General features: G+C 37.1%; 1 protein-coding gene across 1 annotated transcript in view; it reads left to right on the forward strand.

Annotated features, from left to right (window-relative positions):
- The window catches only part of PSIP1 (PC4 and SRSF1 interacting protein 1), a 32,033-nt gene that overhangs the window by 10,818 nt on the left and 1,769 nt on the right, over positions 1 to 19,446 (forward strand). The window contains exons 4-15 of the mRNA XM_082497239.1: positions 433 to 549; positions 3,044 to 3,151; positions 3,709 to 3,771; positions 6,665 to 6,773; positions 8,537 to 8,612; positions 9,505 to 9,730; positions 10,421 to 10,539; positions 12,968 to 13,023; positions 14,290 to 14,360; positions 15,567 to 15,668; positions 16,355 to 16,574; positions 18,289 to 18,400. Of these exons, the coding sequence (XP_082353365.1) occupies positions 433 to 549; positions 3,044 to 3,151; positions 3,709 to 3,771; positions 6,665 to 6,773; positions 8,537 to 8,612; positions 9,505 to 9,730; positions 10,421 to 10,539; positions 12,968 to 13,023; positions 14,290 to 14,360; positions 15,567 to 15,668; positions 16,355 to 16,574; positions 18,289 to 18,400 (1,379 nt within the window). The remainder of the gene's footprint in view (positions 1 to 432; positions 550 to 3,043; positions 3,152 to 3,708; positions 3,772 to 6,664; positions 6,774 to 8,536; positions 8,613 to 9,504; positions 9,731 to 10,420; positions 10,540 to 12,967; positions 13,024 to 14,289; positions 14,361 to 15,566; positions 15,669 to 16,354; positions 16,575 to 18,288; positions 18,401 to 19,446) is intronic.

Raw genomic sequence — 19,446 nt, forward strand, 5'->3', positions numbered from 1 at the left:
GCTAAAGAATTAAAGTTAAAATCTCTTTTCTCTGGTCCCATTTTCAGGAACAGGTAGTTGGCTGACTCAGGATTGATAGCTCATTTAAAAATGCACTTCTTCGCAGTAGCATTACAAGTTCTGCTTGACCAAAGACAACTTTTTATTTTAAATTATACATAAGAAAAACCTTACATTGCAGTATTTTTAGTGTGAAAATAAGTTGTTAAAGCATTAGAGCTTGGAAGTTTGATAATGAAAATAGAATTTTAACTGAAAAGCATGGAAGTTAATGAAACAAGATATATGTTAGTGTTCTTGTAGTTCTAATAAGGGGCTCCTTAGCATGATACTTTCTTCAGTAACGTACAGGTGGCAGAACACCTCTCAGTATTGTAACTCTGTAGTTCAGGAAGGGACTTAGATTTCATTTTTGATGTTTTTATATTGAAGTCCCATCCAGCTGTTAACACTCCTGTCAAAGAAACTGTTCAAGAAAGTAGTCAGGAGCCTGCTGAGGGCAGTGAAGAAAAAGCAGGAGCCAAAAGAAGAAAGTCTTCTGTCCCAAAAGTAAGTGACTGAATTAATGTTTTGTTCGGCCGGAAACATTTTTAAGTCAGAAATGTATTGCACAGTTTTTACTTAAATACTTTAAACTAACAGTGTTTTACTGTTGTAACTGCCTTGCCTTTGCTTCTTTTCAGATGCACATATAGTACTATTTTTGTCCTTGTGTATTCCTTTTAAGGTGCTGTACATATTTTTGAAAATTAATTTCTTTAACGCTACATATTTTTAAATCATAATAGACTTAAACCAAATTCATACAGTACTTCCTAGGCTGGAGAAGGTGGAAATGATCGCTTTAAGTTTTCCTTTGTTTTTGAAGACTTCTTAGTATCATGGACAGGTATAACTGTCTCTTCCTATTATGTCAGTTTTTGTTTAAAAGCCCAACAGGGCATTAGCTTCTGTCTGGGCTGAAAGTGTTCTTCAGTGTATTTGCTTGAACAGATTATAAGAATCAGTTTGAATTAGGCTATACTCCTAATGGGCTAATTAAGATATAAATGGATATAAAGGATTTCATATCTGTATCTGTATCAATTGAACTCTGAGTCAGGAAAGTATCTGTGAGTAATGAGTATACGGTAGTTTATATAGACAAGAGTTTAGCTTCTTTGCTTTGTAAAGGTGCGCATGCCTTAGACTCCTGAAACAAGATTGTGTTCTCTTGAAATATGTTGTATTTGGACTAAGAAAATGCATTTCTGTCTGAAACATCTTAGTTTCAGCTTACTGGTGCTGTACACAGTTTGTACTGTAAGAGGTGAACCTTCCTCCCTTATCGTACATTTAATGATACTTGTATAGGACACACTGCTTTGAACTTTCTCTGGCCTTAAATGTTTTGTTTTGTTCATGTGGGGTTATTTTTCATATGGTGTGGAAGACAGGTTGTGCATTATCTCAGTTTTTTTAAGTAGAATGGAATCCTGAAAGGACAAAAAATTGTGATGGAGATGGGATTGATACATTTATGGTATCTCATTTATTTCTAACTCATTTCTGGAAATTGCTACTCTACAGGATGAGCAGTGCCCTTAATTTAAGTGTCAAACTATTTTGAATAGACTTGCCTTAATTCTGACTGTTTTTATTATTTGCCAAGATTTAATGTATTGTAGAATACTAGAATGTAGTTTTTTCCTGTAAGTATAGCTGGCGGTCCTTTAGTATTGATTCACAGTTCACTGAAGAATTTGCAGTGTTTCAAATACAGCATGGAGGTTCCTTATGTAGGATTAGCGTCTAGTAGCTGTAACAGCTTGTTTTTTCAAGAGGAAAAAAACACCTTTGGGAGGGGGGAATATTAGTGTACTGGTAGTACACTGATGGGCGATGTTGAGAGTTGTTCTGATGAGCTGAAGACTGTGGAGTTATTGATGGGTTATTTCTCCCAAGTTCTTACTGCTTATTATGTTCCTTAATTGAATACTTTTGCACGTGGAAGGTCAGTGTGATTTGGGTTCTATCAGCTATGCTGTAGGAGCACTTTCCAATATGTAATTTCCTGGCAGTATTAGTAAACCAGAACTGTTCTTCCTTCTTGCCCATGCACACTGCTGACAACAGCATTTGTTCCTGCTAGGGGAAAACTTTTAAACGGGGGCAGTTCATCAGTTTGCTTCACTGTGAATTTATGCAGCGAGCAGCATGTGCTAGCAGGGATGGTGATGACTTAAGCTTCATGTGTCTTCTGAAAAGTGCTTTCAGGCTGTCCTGAGCTGGGACTCACAATGAGAAACGGGAAGATGTAAGAGCCATCGAAACACAAAGATGGAATGGAAGATCCTGAACGGGTCCTTTTACATAGATTTCTGTAATTAGTCTTAATCAGTCTAAGGCAAAATATGGAGCGAATTTGCTCATTTTCTTTTGATACTAATGTAGCTATAACGTTCTTTTAACCAGTCATTGTAGTCTGCTTTCCTGTGGTTCTAGTGTACCAGTGATTCCTCTGTCTGGAGTTTGTGGTCTGTAAAAAGACTTGGTGAATTACATGCATTCAAGTAATCAGTGATGCAATCATGCAATATTCCTGTCTCACACATGATAAAACAACTTGTGTATGGTCTGTTTACTACATTAAGTCTTTGTTTAGTAGAATGATAGCCTGCTAAATGTTTTCTGTGACTTGGATATCCAACTGTACATAATAGATAAAATTATCCAAATGAATCTTGAATGTTGGCATGAACGCTTGTAAGTACTCATGTAATGGTGATATGGTGAAAAAGTGTAGTAATGTTATCATGAACACAAAGCGAATTTAAGTTCCACCATAGTACATTGCTGTGTCTTGACCTGTTCTGACAGCTGCCTGCAGTCATGTACAGGAGGAAGCGGTCCTGCCTCAGGCTTTTAATGTGTATCTGCAGACTTAAACTATTTAAAGTGAAAAGCAGCCTTATATTTATTAGCATGTTCTCTTTTCACTCTGAAATACTTCTTCATGCATTTTTTTTTTTTTTTTTTTACTCCATGTTGACTCCCTTTGCAGTTATCCCCTAAAGGGGATAATAACTTACCTACAGAAGCTGAAACAGAAGAAAAAGAAATGGATACTTTAAAGGAAGATGATCTGCCTTCTGAAAAAAACAGTAAAGAAGTATGTGAAAGCTTTTCCTATGTATTCTAATATTACATTGGTTGACATAAATCTATTACTGAGTGCTGAGAAGCTACAGTTATTACTACTGTGACAGTCTCGGGAGCTGGTTAATTACATAAAACTTCCTATGTGTTCACTCATTTTTATACCTCTCATTGAAGCTTTCGTCGAGAGCAAACTTTTAGTCTGGCTTGTCTGTAAGTTCAATTAAAACAGGTGGAACAGTGTGTTTTCAATCACTTATCCTGTATTGCAAATGTACTTTTTTAAAGGCCCAGATAAAGAGTTCAGACAGATTAAAACATGACTACAGACCTTTATTTAAAACAGAATATTATTTAGTATTTATTTTATTTCATATCTTTCAGAAAAAAATACTGATTACCACATAGTTGGGATTTTAATAATTTAAAAGCAGGAGGTGTCTTCATATCTATTACGGGATTTTTGGCTAAAGTATGTGCCAGAGGCTTCAGTTGTGGAAAAAGCTTAGAATCATTTAAAATGTATCTTTGTTTTGTTAAGACTCTTAGCACCACTTCTGATCTTCACAGGATGCAGTGAAAACAAATGATGCTTCTATTCCTAAAGTTGCTAGAAGAGGAAGAAAAAGAAAGGTAACAATATGTTTAATTACTTCATCTTACTGGAATTTTTGGATGTGATGATACTGGTTGTTATTTCCTTTACTGACAGATTATGCACAAGTTGCAGTGCTTGACACCCTCCTCCTGCCCTTCAAATGGCTGAAAGCTCGGTAGAAATGCAAGTTTTCCCAGAGGGTGTTTTACAAGTCTTAATTATGTTTGAATTTAGTGTAGAGTGTTTTCCTGAACAGTCTTGTTGCAAGTAAGAAAAACTAAGATATAAACTGTTGCTAGACTGCTACTAAAATAGTCTGTTTTGAAGCTTGGAAAAAAATCTTTTTAACAACTTCATCACGTTGAACTAACACTTGAAATACTCCCCCTTCTCATGAGGTGGTGATTTTGTGTTCTCTTCAACGTGGGAAAAATTGGAGTTAGTTCGAAAGAGGCAGTTTCAGCTGCTTCTGCAGAATGCTCCAGCTTTGGTGTTCATGTGGTCACACAGCAGGCCAGATCAGGGCACTGACCCAACTGAAAACTAGATGAAAGTGGGGCAAAGTTTAATTTTAATTTGAAACCATTTAACTTTGTAACGTTATTACTGACAGCAGGAATGGTATGAGTGCGAAGTAACTGTGACCTTAGTATGTTTGTCACAGGTAAGCAGCATGCTGAATATCACTTGCTTCATGAAAAAGAAAGATACGTGTTTGGGTGTTCTTACAAAACCAACTTGAATATTTGAAAAATGTAATTTAAAGAATAGCTTAATAAGAAAAAAGGTAAATTTTATAAAAATCTAAACTAAAATTCAAAGAAAGCTTCTAGTCTGAAACAGCAAGAACTTGAAAGAATGTCTGTGACTATGCATACATGTGATTTGAGCTTGTGAATGGGAGAGAAGCCTCATAGATGACACACACACACAAATCTCATTCTTTGCTTTTTCAAAAAGCACTCAAATCCTATGGTTGCGGTATTTTTTTCTTCTGTTTTGTTTGAGGTAGGGTTTTTTTTTGGCACCGTAAGGTAATGCAAGCCTAAGAAGATTTTCTCTGTCACATTTACTAGCTTCAGCTGACAGCCTTGTGTTTTTGGCATGTGCTGCATGTGGCAAGGGGTATAACCGGAAATTTGTATTACTACATGCCATTGTTAAAAAAAAAAAAAACACCAATTTTTGAAGGGATGTGGCATGTACTTGTGGGTCAGAAAAAAGGGTTGGCTATGCAGTTATATGACTTCGAATGTGTTTCTTATTTGCCTTGAGAAACATGGTGTTTTCTTTCCTTGGGATTGTAAAAAAGCATTCTAACAGGTATTTTTCCGTTTTCATTTCAACGGTTGTCCTGGATTGAGGTAAAACAGAACCAATTTTCTCTTCATTAATTTTACTTTGCAGCTAAGCCTCTTCTAACTAACTGAACTCTCTGAAATTAACAGCATACTGTCCACACACGGTTCGCTCTCAGAGTGATAAGACCTGATTAGTTGTAATTTATACCAAAGCATGGTATGCGGAGAGGCTCTTGCTTATACTTATTGCTATAACACCCAAGGCCAGATAACTTGGTTATTGGCCCTGTTGGAGGGTCAGAAGCGGAAAAGTGTAGAGGGGTCCCACCTGTGGGGAGGAGCGGACAGGACAGGATGGGTGAGCCAAAACTGACCAGCGGGGTATTCCATCCCATCTGCCTCATGCTCAGTATGAAAGCTGAGGGATCAAAGGGCTCAGCCTCTTTCTTCAATGGCTGACGTCTGAGGATGACTGATCCAGAATCCAGTTCCCATCCATCGCTGAATCCAGTCTGGTGCTTTCCCAGTGCGTGCTCGTGATGTGATCGTCATTCTGGGAGCTTGACATGGTTTTGTATATATTTCATTATTTACCTTTTACTTTATTATTAATATTTCATTAAAGTAGTTTAGTTTTTTTCTAAACTCATAAGTTTCTTTCTCCCTCCTCTCCTTGGAGAGGGAGGTGGGGGAGAGCACCTGTCATTTCTTTCAGTGGCCAGTCCAGCCCAAACCACAACAATGGTCTTTCTGTAGGCTTATGGAAAACACAGTTAATGTGAGATGTACCTCTGCTCTGTTCTAGATTTGAGTTTGTCTCTATTCTTTAAAATTGTCTTTTATTTTAGGTGCCCACAAGGAATATAAAAATGTGTATTTTCTCATAACTTTTCTGTTGCTGCTAGCTGATGCTCCTGTATCCAGGACACTAAATACTGTGAATATTTTCTCTATTTGGGATTTTTCTCAATTCTTTTTATGTGTCTGTATGGATATGGAATGTTTCTGCAGGGAGAAATGTATCCTTTCATCAAGATCTTCTTTTGTCATAAGTTCTGTCTGTCTTGACAACCCAGCCCCCCTAAAATGACTATGTAGATGAAGGTCTGAAGGTTATTATGTCCAGTTAGTGCAACTCAAGATACAGTTTTGTATTATGAACAATTGGTGATAGAGCTAGAAGCAGGTGGTTTTTTTCTGAATAGCTCCATCTACTGGCTTGATACTTCAATGCAGCTAGGGGAGACAGTATCTAAAAGAAGAGTATTTGTACATGATGGGGGGGAAATATGAATGTAGCTGCTCAAAATTCAGTTTGGGCATGCTCTTATGGTGATCTTAAAAATACTTATAAATAATCTTTTTCCTTTGTTGTACCAAGGTAGAAGATGAATGGGCTGTTTGAAATTATATGAAACATTACTGTATCAGGTAGCGATGGTATGTAAGGGGTGAATTTAGTACTGTTTAAATATAATCTGTTACTAAATTTGGAAACTTTTTTTCCATGTGTAGAAGCAATAGCATAAGAATGCATTTCTAGAAGTTTAAAAGTGTTGTTTGAGAAAGTAATTGAGATATTGGTGCCCTGTGTTTTTTCACTTCTGAAATTCATTTTTTAAATTAGGCTGAAAAACAAGCTGAAGCTGAGGAAGCAGTGGCAGCGGCAGCAGTGGCAGCAGCAGCTCCTGTGCCAGTGTCTCCAAAAGTAAGCCCCAAAAGAGGAAGACCAGCAGGTAACTTTCAAAAAAAGATATTTTTTTTTTTTTTTTTTTTTTCACCACAGAAATATCTTTGTAGAATTAGTCAGGGAGCTGTTTCTTTCCCCTAGAATACTACAGAGTATTTTCTTATGCTGAAGGCAGTCTTGGCTAATAGATTATAATGAGAAAACACCTCATTGCAAGCTGACAAATAACAGGACATAAATAGATTTAAATTGTTATCATTAATGCTCAGTCCTCTAAATAAGAGTCGTCGTTTTGGGGTATAAGTATCACCTTTAGAAAAGCCTTCTTCATAGAAGGCTGCTAAACTACAGATACATGATGAGAGCTCTTTGTGCATTGTTGCTCCATAAAGGTTTATATTAATTAAAGGTCTGTAAAATACTTTAATTGTGTTAGAATATCCGTAAAACATAAGAAAGAGAACTGGGGGGACACAGACCCTGTAGGTGGAGCTCAGAAGACAGTGAAAACAAACAAAAGAGCTGGAGAGACTTGTTTAAAAAAATGTTTAGGGCAGACTGTGTAGGTTCATAGACAAATGAAAAGCAGCCATAATTGCTTTTCTTAAAATGTATAATTAGAACCATTTGGTGGTAATTCTGCAGCGTTTGTTTCTTTTAAAGTAGCAATGATCTAATTAATTGGAATTTTTGTCGTAAGCTTGCGGATATTCTTGAATCGATCATTACTACATCAAAAAACAGTTCTTGCAGTAGTTAAGTACATTGTACCAGCATCTGGTCTGGGAAGAAAATAATTTATACTCATCTGTATCTGCTGACAGTATGAAAATAACTTTCAGAAAGTGCAGCCACAGTTAACTACATTTGATTACTTTTGCCTTGGAAGCTGTGAGGAAATTAAGTATTACTTCAGCTCCCCTTCTCACCACCCCACCCCATTTAATTACATGTAGTAAAAGTACATTTTGATTTTTTTTTTTTAATATTTGTGTGTTTACCCTTAAATTTTTTGTTTGTTTTTACTACCTACTGTCTGTAAGAGCAGGAAGGGATCTATAAGAGATGCGTTCACCTTCTGTATAAATACCTTTTTAAGAGATGTCCTGTGCAGCCTTTTCTGGTGTTGGATATGACGCATGTATCTCTTGCTTAACAGCGCTGAATGCTAACACCAACAGGAGTTTAAACACTGAGTATTAGGTTTCCTAACCGTCTGTTCACTGTGGTATTGGACACGCATTTGAAGGGTGTAAGTGCCAAGAAGGCAGATACGCTATCTGTCCTTACAATACGGTTAATCTGAGGAAATGCAAAGTTTTGCTCTGTACTGTAGTGTAGTGGTAGAACTTCTTGACAGTGGTTTGTCATCAAGAAAAGTGATGGGAGCCCCATGATACATCCCGAAATAATGGCAAACAGGCTGCATAAATGTGGACACTAAGTGACTCCTTTTTCTCATTCTCTAATTTCAGACTTGTTCGTATTAGTTATGCAACATATGAAACAAATCCTAACTGCACAGAGTGCAGAAAACACAAGAATTGGTAGTGGGAGCACGTGGCTAAAAAAAACACTGAAGTTTGTAATTTACCAAACGGCTCAAAATCCTGCCACCACTTTAATTTTTCAAAGAGATCGTGAATAAAATTTGGTACTCACTTAACACTTGAATTTTGTGTAATAACAAAGTTGGGGTATATATTTTGATTTAAGTGTAGCTTCTGGCTGTTGAGTAAGAATCTTTTCACATAGACAAGGAGCAGACGGTGGCTGTGGACTAACCTGTTGTTTCTGTATAAATGCTAGCTTCTGAAGTAAAGGTTCCAAAACCAAGAGGGAGACCCAAGTTGGTGAAAACACCTTGTCTTTCAGAGAGTGACTCGTGAGTTGTTCTGTTTTGTTTCTTAATATAAAGCTGCTTCATTGTAAACCACATTGTTCCTTATGTTAAGACTTCATCATTAGTACTGAGTTCCTGACAGGCTTCTGCCCTTTTAGTATTCCGCATGAGTTAGTTTGCTTTAAAGTTGTTATTTACAGCTCAGGTAATTAATAAATAGTAACTCAAGGTAGTACAATTCTGGAACAAGAGACAGAAGATATCAACCTTCCTAATTTGTAAAATCTGTGCAAAATTCCTTACATAATTGTATGCTGAGCGAAGAAGAAAAGGTATTTATTAAGAGAAGAGACAAGATCGTGCAAAACAAAAGTACTGAAATTTATTTACATTTTTGTTTCAGAAATCTCTTCTGATGGAATTCCAACACCACTTGTTACCTAAATTTTGTTTTTACTCTCTTCAGTTCTTATGTTAAGTCCTTAGTGGTTCTAGTAACTGAAGGAAAAGTTGAGCATTAGCATAGTTTTCTATAGGTTAGCAGGTGCACGCTTTCAGTATATATACACCTTAGGTATACTTTATAAATCAGCGTACAGTGTATGCACTCTTGGTCCTGCAGACACATGTGCGTGGAGAACTTCTGAGCATTAACTTTCTGGTTTTGGGTCTATGCATGCATATTAATGTTAGCTTCATTAGGACCTCCGTACTATTATTTATTTCTTTGTTTTGCATAGGTAGTGGGCTGTAATTTTAGAAGACGACTGAGTATTTTTTGAATAGTCATTAAATGAACTGACAGTGAATTAACTTCATAATTTTTAATATTATGTGCTAAAAAAGAAAATCAAGTTCCTAAGTTAGAAGAATGTGATGTTTTAAGCTCACTGTAGATAATGGATATGATGCCTAAACACTGTTCATGTTTTAGTGTTAACGAGGAGGAGAAGGCAAAGAAAAAAGGACCAGAAGAAAAGCCCAAAAAGCAAGGGAAGAAAGATGACGAAAGTCAGAAGGAAGAGGAGAAATCAAAGAAGGAATTTGACAAAAAGGAAGGAAAAAAAGAGGCTGAACCAAAAAGGAAAAATTCTGCAAAAGTGGGTTCTGCATCAGCTTCTGATTCTGAAGATGATGGAGAAGAACAAGAAGGTGACAAGGTATAAGTTTGCTTTCCTGATGTATTTATTATAGAGGGATGTAGCATCACTGGAGATCTTTTGTGAACATAATGCTAGGTCTTGGTACATGTTGGAGTCCTGTGGCTGGCTAATATAAACATATAGAATAAAAGTTGCAGAACTTCATTTTGTGAAATAATTCCTCCAGGAACTTCTTCAGTGTTTTCTAAGAAAAGCATCTTTTCTAAGACACTTTTCCTTTTATCAAAGTATTTAAATGTAGCAGTTATTTATTTTGTCAAAAGGCTTTTTCCATCTATTTTCCTTGGAACACAGACCTTTTTTTTTTTTTTTTTTTTTTTTTTTCTTTTTCCTTTTTTCTTCCCTGGGTGCATCTAAGAGAACACTAGGCTTGAAATCAGGTTTTTGAAAGGCACAAAGCTATCCATAGCCAATCATTTGGAATGTCTTCATTTTTCTGGTGCTTAGGATATTTGGGAGATAGGGGAGATTTGGGAAAAAGTGAGAAAGGACTAAAGAAATTCAGAACTTATCAACATGTGGAGGTATTGTATTTAGTTGCAGGGAAAGCCAGCTCTTGTCAGGTTGTTCCATGGACCAGAGTTGCTTCAGAGATATTTAGTGTATGTAGGTTTACCTCTTTACAGAAACAATGATTTAATAGCCTTGCTTTTCTCTTTTCAATCCTAAAATCCCAAACAAAAACAGAAGAAAAAAGGGGGAAGAAGCTTTCAGGCAGCTCACAGAAGAAATATTGTAAGAGGCCAACATGAGAGAGAAGTAACAGACAGAAAGCGTAAGCAAGAGGAACAGACAGAATCTGAATCGTGAGTATTTTTTAACACGTGATGCCTGCAAGTTGTAGGAGTACTTTGAGACTAACAGGAGGAGACAATATCTGAAAAAATTCCACACTGGTTTACACTGTGTTCTGTTGTTCTCGCCCCCCCGCTTTTTTGTTTATTTTAACTTCTTTTTAAGTGGAGAGTAAAAATTTCCTCTAAACCAGTATGTTCTATTGTGGGAGGACGGGAAGAATTGAACCTAGAAATTAGGCGGTGTCAGTCTTTCAGGGACTTGGAATTTCTAGCAGAAGACAGCTGGTAGGTTCTGTTTAGAAGTAACCTAAGTATATCTGTGTGAAAAGGGATCAGTGTGAAAAAACATTCAGGACAGCCATATATTTTTCTTTTAAGTTTTGGATACATTAGATTGAGAACTGGTAGGACCTATTAATCCATGGTTAGGGATTTTTGATCAGGTTGTGGAATGCATAGGGTTACCTGGAAAACATTTCCTTCTCTGTCTGGCAGCTGGAACTCACACCGTCAGGCAGAACAAGTTAAAAAATTAAGAATTATTCTACTCTAACACTGCAAAGCCAGTTGAGTGATACCAAGAGCAGTCTGCATTCGGAAGATAAATTATCAGAAATGAATCAAGCATAAGAATGGAGAGAAGATCCTGCCAGAAACTGGGGGGGTGGGACAATAGGAAGAAATCTGACTCGTTCTCAAGAGCTATTCTGCAAATGGGTGAAGAAGCCACCACCACAAGAGCATGATGTTCCCATCCCCACAGTTGGTGGCAGGGCAGAAGAAAGGGAGAACAAGGTAAAAATTCAGACAAAAAGGGGGAAGATAATGGTCCCCTTCACCTGTAACAACAAAATTCTACCTTTTTCACATGCATTAACAAGACTGTAGTTTGGGTTTTTTTTATCCTCTAGCCCTTTCTTCTCTTCTTCCTGTCACTCCTTCTCTGGAAACCTAACATAATTACTATACTTGCCTGTAGCAAACCTAAGCATTTCCAACTACAGAGATACTAAATTGTCCTTAATATCTTTGCAGTTCTTAATATATCACTATTTAAATCTGACATATGCTGATTGATTTCTGCAATGAAACTGTCATATATTGATTTGGTTATAACAATCAGATCTCCTCTACTTTTAAATAGCTGTCATATTTTATATGTTGGAGGGTAGATAGAGCTTTGTTTCAGTAAGATAAAGGAGTAACAGTTAATGAATGCACAATAAATTTAATTATAGCTGATGACTAATCCCACTAAACTCACTATTGATAGAAAGTAAAAAGACTTTTTGTGCCATCTTCAATTTCCTCTACTAATACACTGAATATAAGCTGATACCTTTTTCGGTTACTTTTCTTATCAGCATAGTTTCCATTTTGTGGTCTCTGTAGCTAATTTGTTATTATTTATTTAAGTCTAATAACAGTGCCCTGTACACTGTTCTGTACATATACAAAATTTACATGTACTGTTTAAGCGGCGTGAGCTTGTGCTGCCAGCGGAAGTAAAATAGGCTTACATACTTTAAAACTGTTGATTCTGTAACTGGACAGAGTGTGAAAGGAACATGGAAAATGATAGACATGCAAGCCTGGATATTTTACAAATTCATACTACTATGACAAAAAGAAAATCAGTCACAGAATATTTAGTCATGATATGCTGAAATATGCAAGTTCTAAAATGAGGCTTTGAAACCCCTCAGTAAGACAAGACTGAGGAATTGAATGAAGAGTTCAAAAGCTTGCTTGAAAGACTTCTGCCTGTCTTCATCCTGTAATTGAGATGGAGACCAGTTTTGTTTTGTCTTTCTTGAGTCCCAGCTTTATTTTTAGTGATACAATTTGAGAAAGAGCCAGGAGATGTCAATGAACTTGTAATAAATATATTTCCTTTATTACTCTTTGCTTCAAGAATATTTAAATTATCACTGATACACTTACAGTCAGTTGTAGGATACTTATGCTGTTGTAATTAATTATATGAGAAAATAAGTCACATAGGAACTGATTATGACTAATTAGTGTCTCCATAAATCCCCATGGTAATATTAAATAATTTTACTCTTTTTGTCATAATAAAAATATTTTCTTTCTCTGCTAGTTAGTTCTGTACAATGCCACTTTACCAATTGGTACATGCAATCAAAACAAAACGCAGTTTGGAAATGTGACTTGTTTTTAAAATCCTTTAATTTGCTGCTTCTAGGGAAAACCATCTGTCAGTATGGAGAATTTATTAGAAGTATGTCAGCTAATTTTGTTAATTTATTTCAGTCTTTGAAAACCAGAGTTCAGCTCTTTGTGGTTTTTGCATGCTAATGTTTTACTGAGATAATACCTCAAAATATTGCATTTAATCTGAAAATTGGGGGGAAAAAAAACACTCAAAAACAGACTTTACAGCATTGTAAAAACACTGTAACGTTTTTGATAGGCAGAATAAAGAAGAAGGCAAGAAAACAGAAGTTAAGAAGATGGAGAAGAAGAGAGGTTAGTTTAAAAAAGCTAAACAGTATTTCTGGTATTTTAAACTTTGAACAGAATTATCCACCTGGATGAGATAATTTACTGCTAAAGGTGGCTGTGGGGTCTCAGTCAGAGATGTTTGATCTATGACTGCTTCCTTCAGTGCATTCTTGTTCTTCCTCATTAATTCTTTGTTCAGTGCATTAGAACACGTCTTTGCTATTCCTGTTCTACTGTCATTTGAGCTTTTAAACCTCAATGATTCCTTCTGTTTGTGAACAAGAAACAAAAACTCTTACTCTTTGAACCGAACCACTTTAGTTCTTCCCTTCATTTTTTCCTTTCTGTCTTCTCATAACACAGTAATCTGAGGGACTTCGTGAAAGTACATAGATACCACCTCTTACTAAGTAGGAGGCTTGCTAAGAAAAGGCTTGCTCTGCCTAAGCAAGAGGCTTAGATTCAGATTACCGTGGTCCTGTCTACTAACCCACACTTGCAAACTGACCTTCATAGGGATCAAGTTGTTCCTTTTTTAGTACTCCCATCTCTAAGGGCAATCCAAACCACTGGCTGTTACTTGTAGTATAGTACAGATCCAGTGGCGCAGACTCAAGTGTTGAGTGTTGGCAGCATGGAACTGTTGGCAGGGGAAAAAAAAATTATCCAAACCTATCCAAGATGGATTGGACTGGACTTAAAGGAAACTCTGCTTGCTTGCAGTATTGTTCAGAATACCTACCACTTGTGTATGAAAAAATCCAAACCGGCATTCAGCATGTGAATTAGAGATGGACGCATTCAGTCATCTTCCACACCTGCTGGAGCACGTGTACTGGGAACATTTTTATTTTATTTAGATGGATTTGGACTGTAACTTGGATCCTGTCCAGTTTACTGAAAACAAAACCATCAATATCCAGGTGTCCTGTCATTTCAGGTTTTCCAGCTTTGTAACTCTTAGTATTTACTAAAACTTCCTTTTAACCTGGCCCACAAGTAGAGGGTGACAGCTGTATATTGGGACAGAAAATTATTTTCAGTTTGTAACTCCTAAGGAGAAAACTATCTAGGTTGCTAGTAGTGTCCAGTTTTAAAAACCCGCATACTTTATTTCTGATAGTAAGCCCTATGGTGTATTTATGCCTGCACCTGCATCATTATCTGATGCAGAGTGCCTGCCCATATTTTGCTACATTTTGTATGAAGCTCAGGTTTGTGGAAAGGCTTCTACAAAAACAAACCTGGTGTGATTATCAAATATTCATGCTTACCATTTTTAATTTTCAGAAACATCAATGGATTCTAGGCTTCAAAGGATACATGCAGAAATTAAGAACTCCCTGAAAATTGATAATCTTGTAAGTTTCTGGGTTTTTTTTTTAAACTCATTTATGGGTATAATTCCAGTAGGAGGTACTTGGTATGCATGTTTGTCTTTTAATTAATATTCTGAGAACGAATGGAATTTTTTCATTTTTGAAAGATAACTGCTGCTTAAATCAGGTTACTATAGACCAGTGTCAGCACATAAAATGGGTTTTGTTTGAAAATACTTGATAATAAATTACTTACCGGACACATTCAGGCAGAATTCTGTGAAATGAAGCATCTGTGCCAGCTCAGCCTGAGCCACGCAGAAGCACCAGGAGGACACAATGAGCACAGCAGTGGCAGACTCCCCAATGCGAGGGATGGAGGCCCCTATCTGCTGACCCCGCACATTGTCAAGGGAAGTCTGCTGCTTGCTGGGGGCTCAGGTTTGGAACATTACTGACAGATGGTTGAGGCTTGTCTGGCCTTAAGACTGTTTATTAACGGCTGCTGGTTTTCTATGTTGGGCACCAATGATATGGTCAGGGGAAACTTGCAAAAGTATCACGCATGACTTCCTGACTCTGAGGGTGACGGTCAGAGTATGGGGACCCAGGTGGTAGAGCCCTTTCGTGAGGAAAGGACTTGTGAAGGAATGCACAGGACTGCTAGGAGGTAGCAGGTTCCACTCAGAAGTAGTGCTGCCAAGAGGCTGGTCAACCTGATTAACGAGCTTTAAAGTAGGAACAGTAGCAGAGGAGAAAGTGAGGAAGCAGTCAAGCAGGATGGCAATCAAGTGATGCAGGATTATATAAACGGAATTGGCCTTGTAAGTGACAATTTCCTCAACAGAACAGGACTAAAGTAGCATCACCACAAGCATACGCACAGAAACGAGGAAGTGCTGGCAGCACAGCATTACAAGAAACGCTCTCAAGGAAGTACTAGAATTGCTAGAATTGTGAAAGCGGCATAAAGCTTGAGTTTCTATTTTGAAAGTACAACATTTTTAAAAATTCTAAGTTATTCAAATAGCATCTGCCTTTTTTTATTGTGGAAGTAGCTGAAAGGCAACTGATAGTAATTTTTGTTTGCAAGTTTGACTGTGTAAATTGTTCTAAAACTAAGTACATAGTCAAATTAAGGATATGATAGGAAGGTGTATCTGAGCACGGAAATGAATTTAATATGGCTAATTAAGGATTATTAACATGTAAGTTAAGTCTTCAAACTAATTTCTTGTTTATATACAGGATGTGAACAGGTGTATTGAGGCTCTTGATGAGCTTGCATCCCTTCAAGTCACAATGCAACAAGCTCAGAAACACACAGAGATGATTCTGACTCTGAAGAAGGTGAGATGTGCAATGTTAATCAAATTAACCTGTGTGTTTTCTTAAATTGAGATCAGTGTTATGTACTACTGCAGTACTGGGTCCATTTCTGGTTCCCACAATTCAAGAATGATGCAGACAGACTGCAGAAAGGTCCAAAGGAGGGCTATGAAAATGATCAAAGCGCTGGAGAATTTGCCCTATAAGGGGAGATTGAAGGGGTTAGGTATTTTCTTCCTGGAGAAGTCTCAGGGGGCACTTCATCATGGTACTCCAACACTTACAGGGCACCTACAAAAAGGACGGAGACGCTCATCACAAGGAGCCACATGGAGAAGATAACAAGCAACGGGTATAAGTTGCACCAGAAGAGGTTTCATCTCACTATAAAAAAGAAATTTTTTCACAGTGAGAACAATCATTCACTGGAACAGCCTGCCCATGGATGTGGTTTTCAAGATGCAATTGGACAGGGTTCTTGAAAATCTCATCCAGGCTCTCCTTTCCCAGGAAGGGTTGTTGTACCAGATGATGTTTCAAGGTCACTTCCAACCTGGGCTGCTCTGTGATTCTGTGATATGTCAGAGAGTGTAAAAGTCTATGATCTTATTTCAGGTTAAATTAGGAATTTTGTCAAGCATGTGATGAAATTATATAGGTATTTAAATACCTAAGTGGAACTCATTGTTTTATTACTTTGATTTCAGATACGGAAGTTCAAAGTTAGCCAAGTTATCATGGAGAAATCTACAATGCTGTATAACAAGTTCAAGACCATGTTTCTGGTTGGAGAAGGAGATTCTGTTCTTTCCCAAGTACTAAATAAATCACTTGCTGAGCAGAAGCAGCATGAGGAAGCCAATAAAACCAAAGAACAGTGGAAGAAAGGATCAAGCAAAAAAACGGAAAAAGAAAAAGACCAAACAGGTAAGTCACTGTGGTTTTAGTTTCTTGACATATAAAAGACCTAGTCTCCATCAATTTCTGAACCAGCTTCAAAAAAATCCTTGATGTAGGAATTCAACCCATCTATTAAAAACCTTTACGTATCTGAAGTAGTCAAGGATAATCCTGCTATAACTTAAGTTTCAAGCTCAAGGATATAATGTTTTTTATGGCTATTTTACTGCCTGAAGAGAAGGACTTTTGCAGGAACTCAGTTTAGCATCTTTCACTTATTTGTAAATTTTCTAACTTTATTACCTTGTGTAATGAAAAAACCACATGAAAAATGAGGTAAAATAACATACTACTTTTCATTCCTCAAGTAGCCTTTTGGTGCCTAGGCATCCGCCTATGCTTTAACTGCTTAATTTCCTTCACTAGCCTCTTTCTAGATCATGGGCGCTACTATGTGTGGCAGCAGCTTTTAACCACTTAATTGCTACTTCTGTGAGGCAGCTTCAGTAGTTCAGTCTAACAGTAAAGAAATAATCATAATTTAGGGGAGAATAGGCCTTACGCTGTTAGCAGTACTATTCCAGATTAATCATGAGCACTTGTATAAACACAGCATGATATTGAAAGCTTTACATAGTAAGCATGGTCTACAATAATTTAGGTCAGTTATTTAAAAAATAATAATGAAAGGAATGTAGTAAAATAGATAATTGCATTTTTAAATCGAGGAACAAAATGAGACAGAGACACTGGAAAGCTGTGTTGCAAACAAATTTAAGTCCTTGAAGATGTAGGAGTTCCACCCATGTAGTAAAATTTAGATGGCTGATCTCCACAAGCACTGGAGAGAAACTGTATTTACTTTGAATCTGAATCATAGGAGTAAAACTGTTTCGGAAACTGTTTGACAGTTACACCACCCTCACCTGGAATAAATGAGTTACTGTAACTGAGCTGATTGAAGATGCCAAGGATTCAGAGTAACTGTAGTTGAAGTACTACTGTAACTGCTAAGAATGCAGGGACGATGATAAAATCCAACTATTTAATGGTGAGAGAATTGTGGACGATGTAGTAGAGGTTCCACACAGATCTTTCCCCAACCCAGTGGCCAGCCCAGCTAATACTTTAACAATCTAAACTGAAGGACTTCCTACACATAGTCTAATGAAGCTACTCCTGATAATGTTAGACCTAAACAGAACATGCTGAAATACCGTATTGTTGCTTAGTGAAATGGAGAATGGTAAGAAGTTTTATGAGAGTAGGGGGATATTTCACGGAAGTGGATTCTTCTTCATTTGCTACAAAGAAAAAATTCTATGGAACTGGTAACTTCGCTACTTAAAGTATCAGAAATCCCCCCAAATCGTCTGACCGGCTTAGAGTGGTAAACAGAATTTACTGCTGAAATATATCGTGTCACTGCTCAGAATATAAATAAGCATTAATCCTGTTATCTGTAGCCTAGCAAGCACAAGAACAACTTGAAATTGCATGAAATACAGACTATTCACTTCCTGTTACTAAAATTATGGGATGAGGCTCATTGCATGGGATTTTCAGAAGTTCAAGCTGTATCGGTTACTGCTTTTTGTATTGTTTCAGCTGCTGGGTATCGAGGTGAGGGGAAAACATCTATAGTGTTTGAGTTGCAGGTAACGAAATTATCTGGGGCTTTTTATAGCACAGATTTGCTGCTTGCAGTACTGTTTTCTTCCCCTGCCCTTTCATTTTAAAGGTTCAAAGGTTCTGAATGGCGGGTCTGAAGCTCAAGACACCAACCAGACACAACACAATGGAGAGAACACTGAAGAAAAGAAAGACAGGCATGAAGTGGGCAGTAAGAAAAAGTGAGTTAACCTTACTGAGCTAAGGATCTGTTCTGCTCTAGCAAAATGATGTAAAATAGAACAGCAGTGGATTGAGGTACTCAACCATGCTGAGGTACTGTTTTCTTTACAGGGTTTTCTCTCAACTTTAGGGAACGATAATAGGATGCAAATCTCCAGTTAAAAGTTTTGAATGAACCTTTTAGAAGTTACTTCATTCACTGCTATGGTGGAGACTTAAATAAAAAAATTAAGGATATCCTGTTAGGAGAAAATCAGCATGTCGGGAGACAGGGCAGAGCACAAGCTTTCTCCTATGTTTTAGACTACGCGATGCTATTATTGAGTTGGAAGCAAAGGAAGCCTGAACCAAGTCTTACAGAAACTAATGGGGATATATTGAGCTTCTTGTGAAATCATGTATTCTAATCAACAGCCAAGCCACTTTAATTAAAATTCTATAGTATAGCTATAGAATTGCCCAAATGCAGATAAACTGCAGGCTAGAAGTTAGAACCTGTGAAATTTCAGAACACTGAATGCTTTATTGAGGCCGACACATTTACCTTTTCCAAACAAGAAGCCATAAGAATGCTTGAATTTATCAGGAAGTATGTATTTAAACCTCAGCCGCACTGAAAAATGCTATTTTGTAAACAAGAACAACAGGCAGTGAATCTCTTGTAGAATATGATAAATACTTAATAGAATTTTGTAAACAATGAGGAAAAGGCCTAGAATTATCCTTGAGCTGAACTGTTTTGTTGAAGTACCACTTTGCTTTCTCTAAGCACTTCTGCACCTTAGCTCAAGGATTCTTTTTGTCCAGCAGCATATATTGAATGCAGCAAGCTTTCTTTTTATCACCATCTTCATACAGGCCAGGAGAAACTGCAGTTGCCTGGCATTCTTCTGGCTGTCTGCCAAGGTAAAACTGTACAAATAAGTGGAATATTGACCATTATTTACAATAAGGTTAACTTAAACAGAACAAAACAAAAAACCCCTTAAGATGAAAATGAATTTGGTATTTGCTGAGGGGTAGCCTCAGAACTGCTGGCTTCTGA

This window comes from Vanellus vanellus (genome assembly GCF_965231255.1).
Source record: "Vanellus vanellus genome assembly, chromosome: Z".
NCBI classification, from domain to species: domain Eukaryota; kingdom Metazoa; phylum Chordata; class Aves; order Charadriiformes; family Charadriidae; genus Vanellus; species Vanellus vanellus.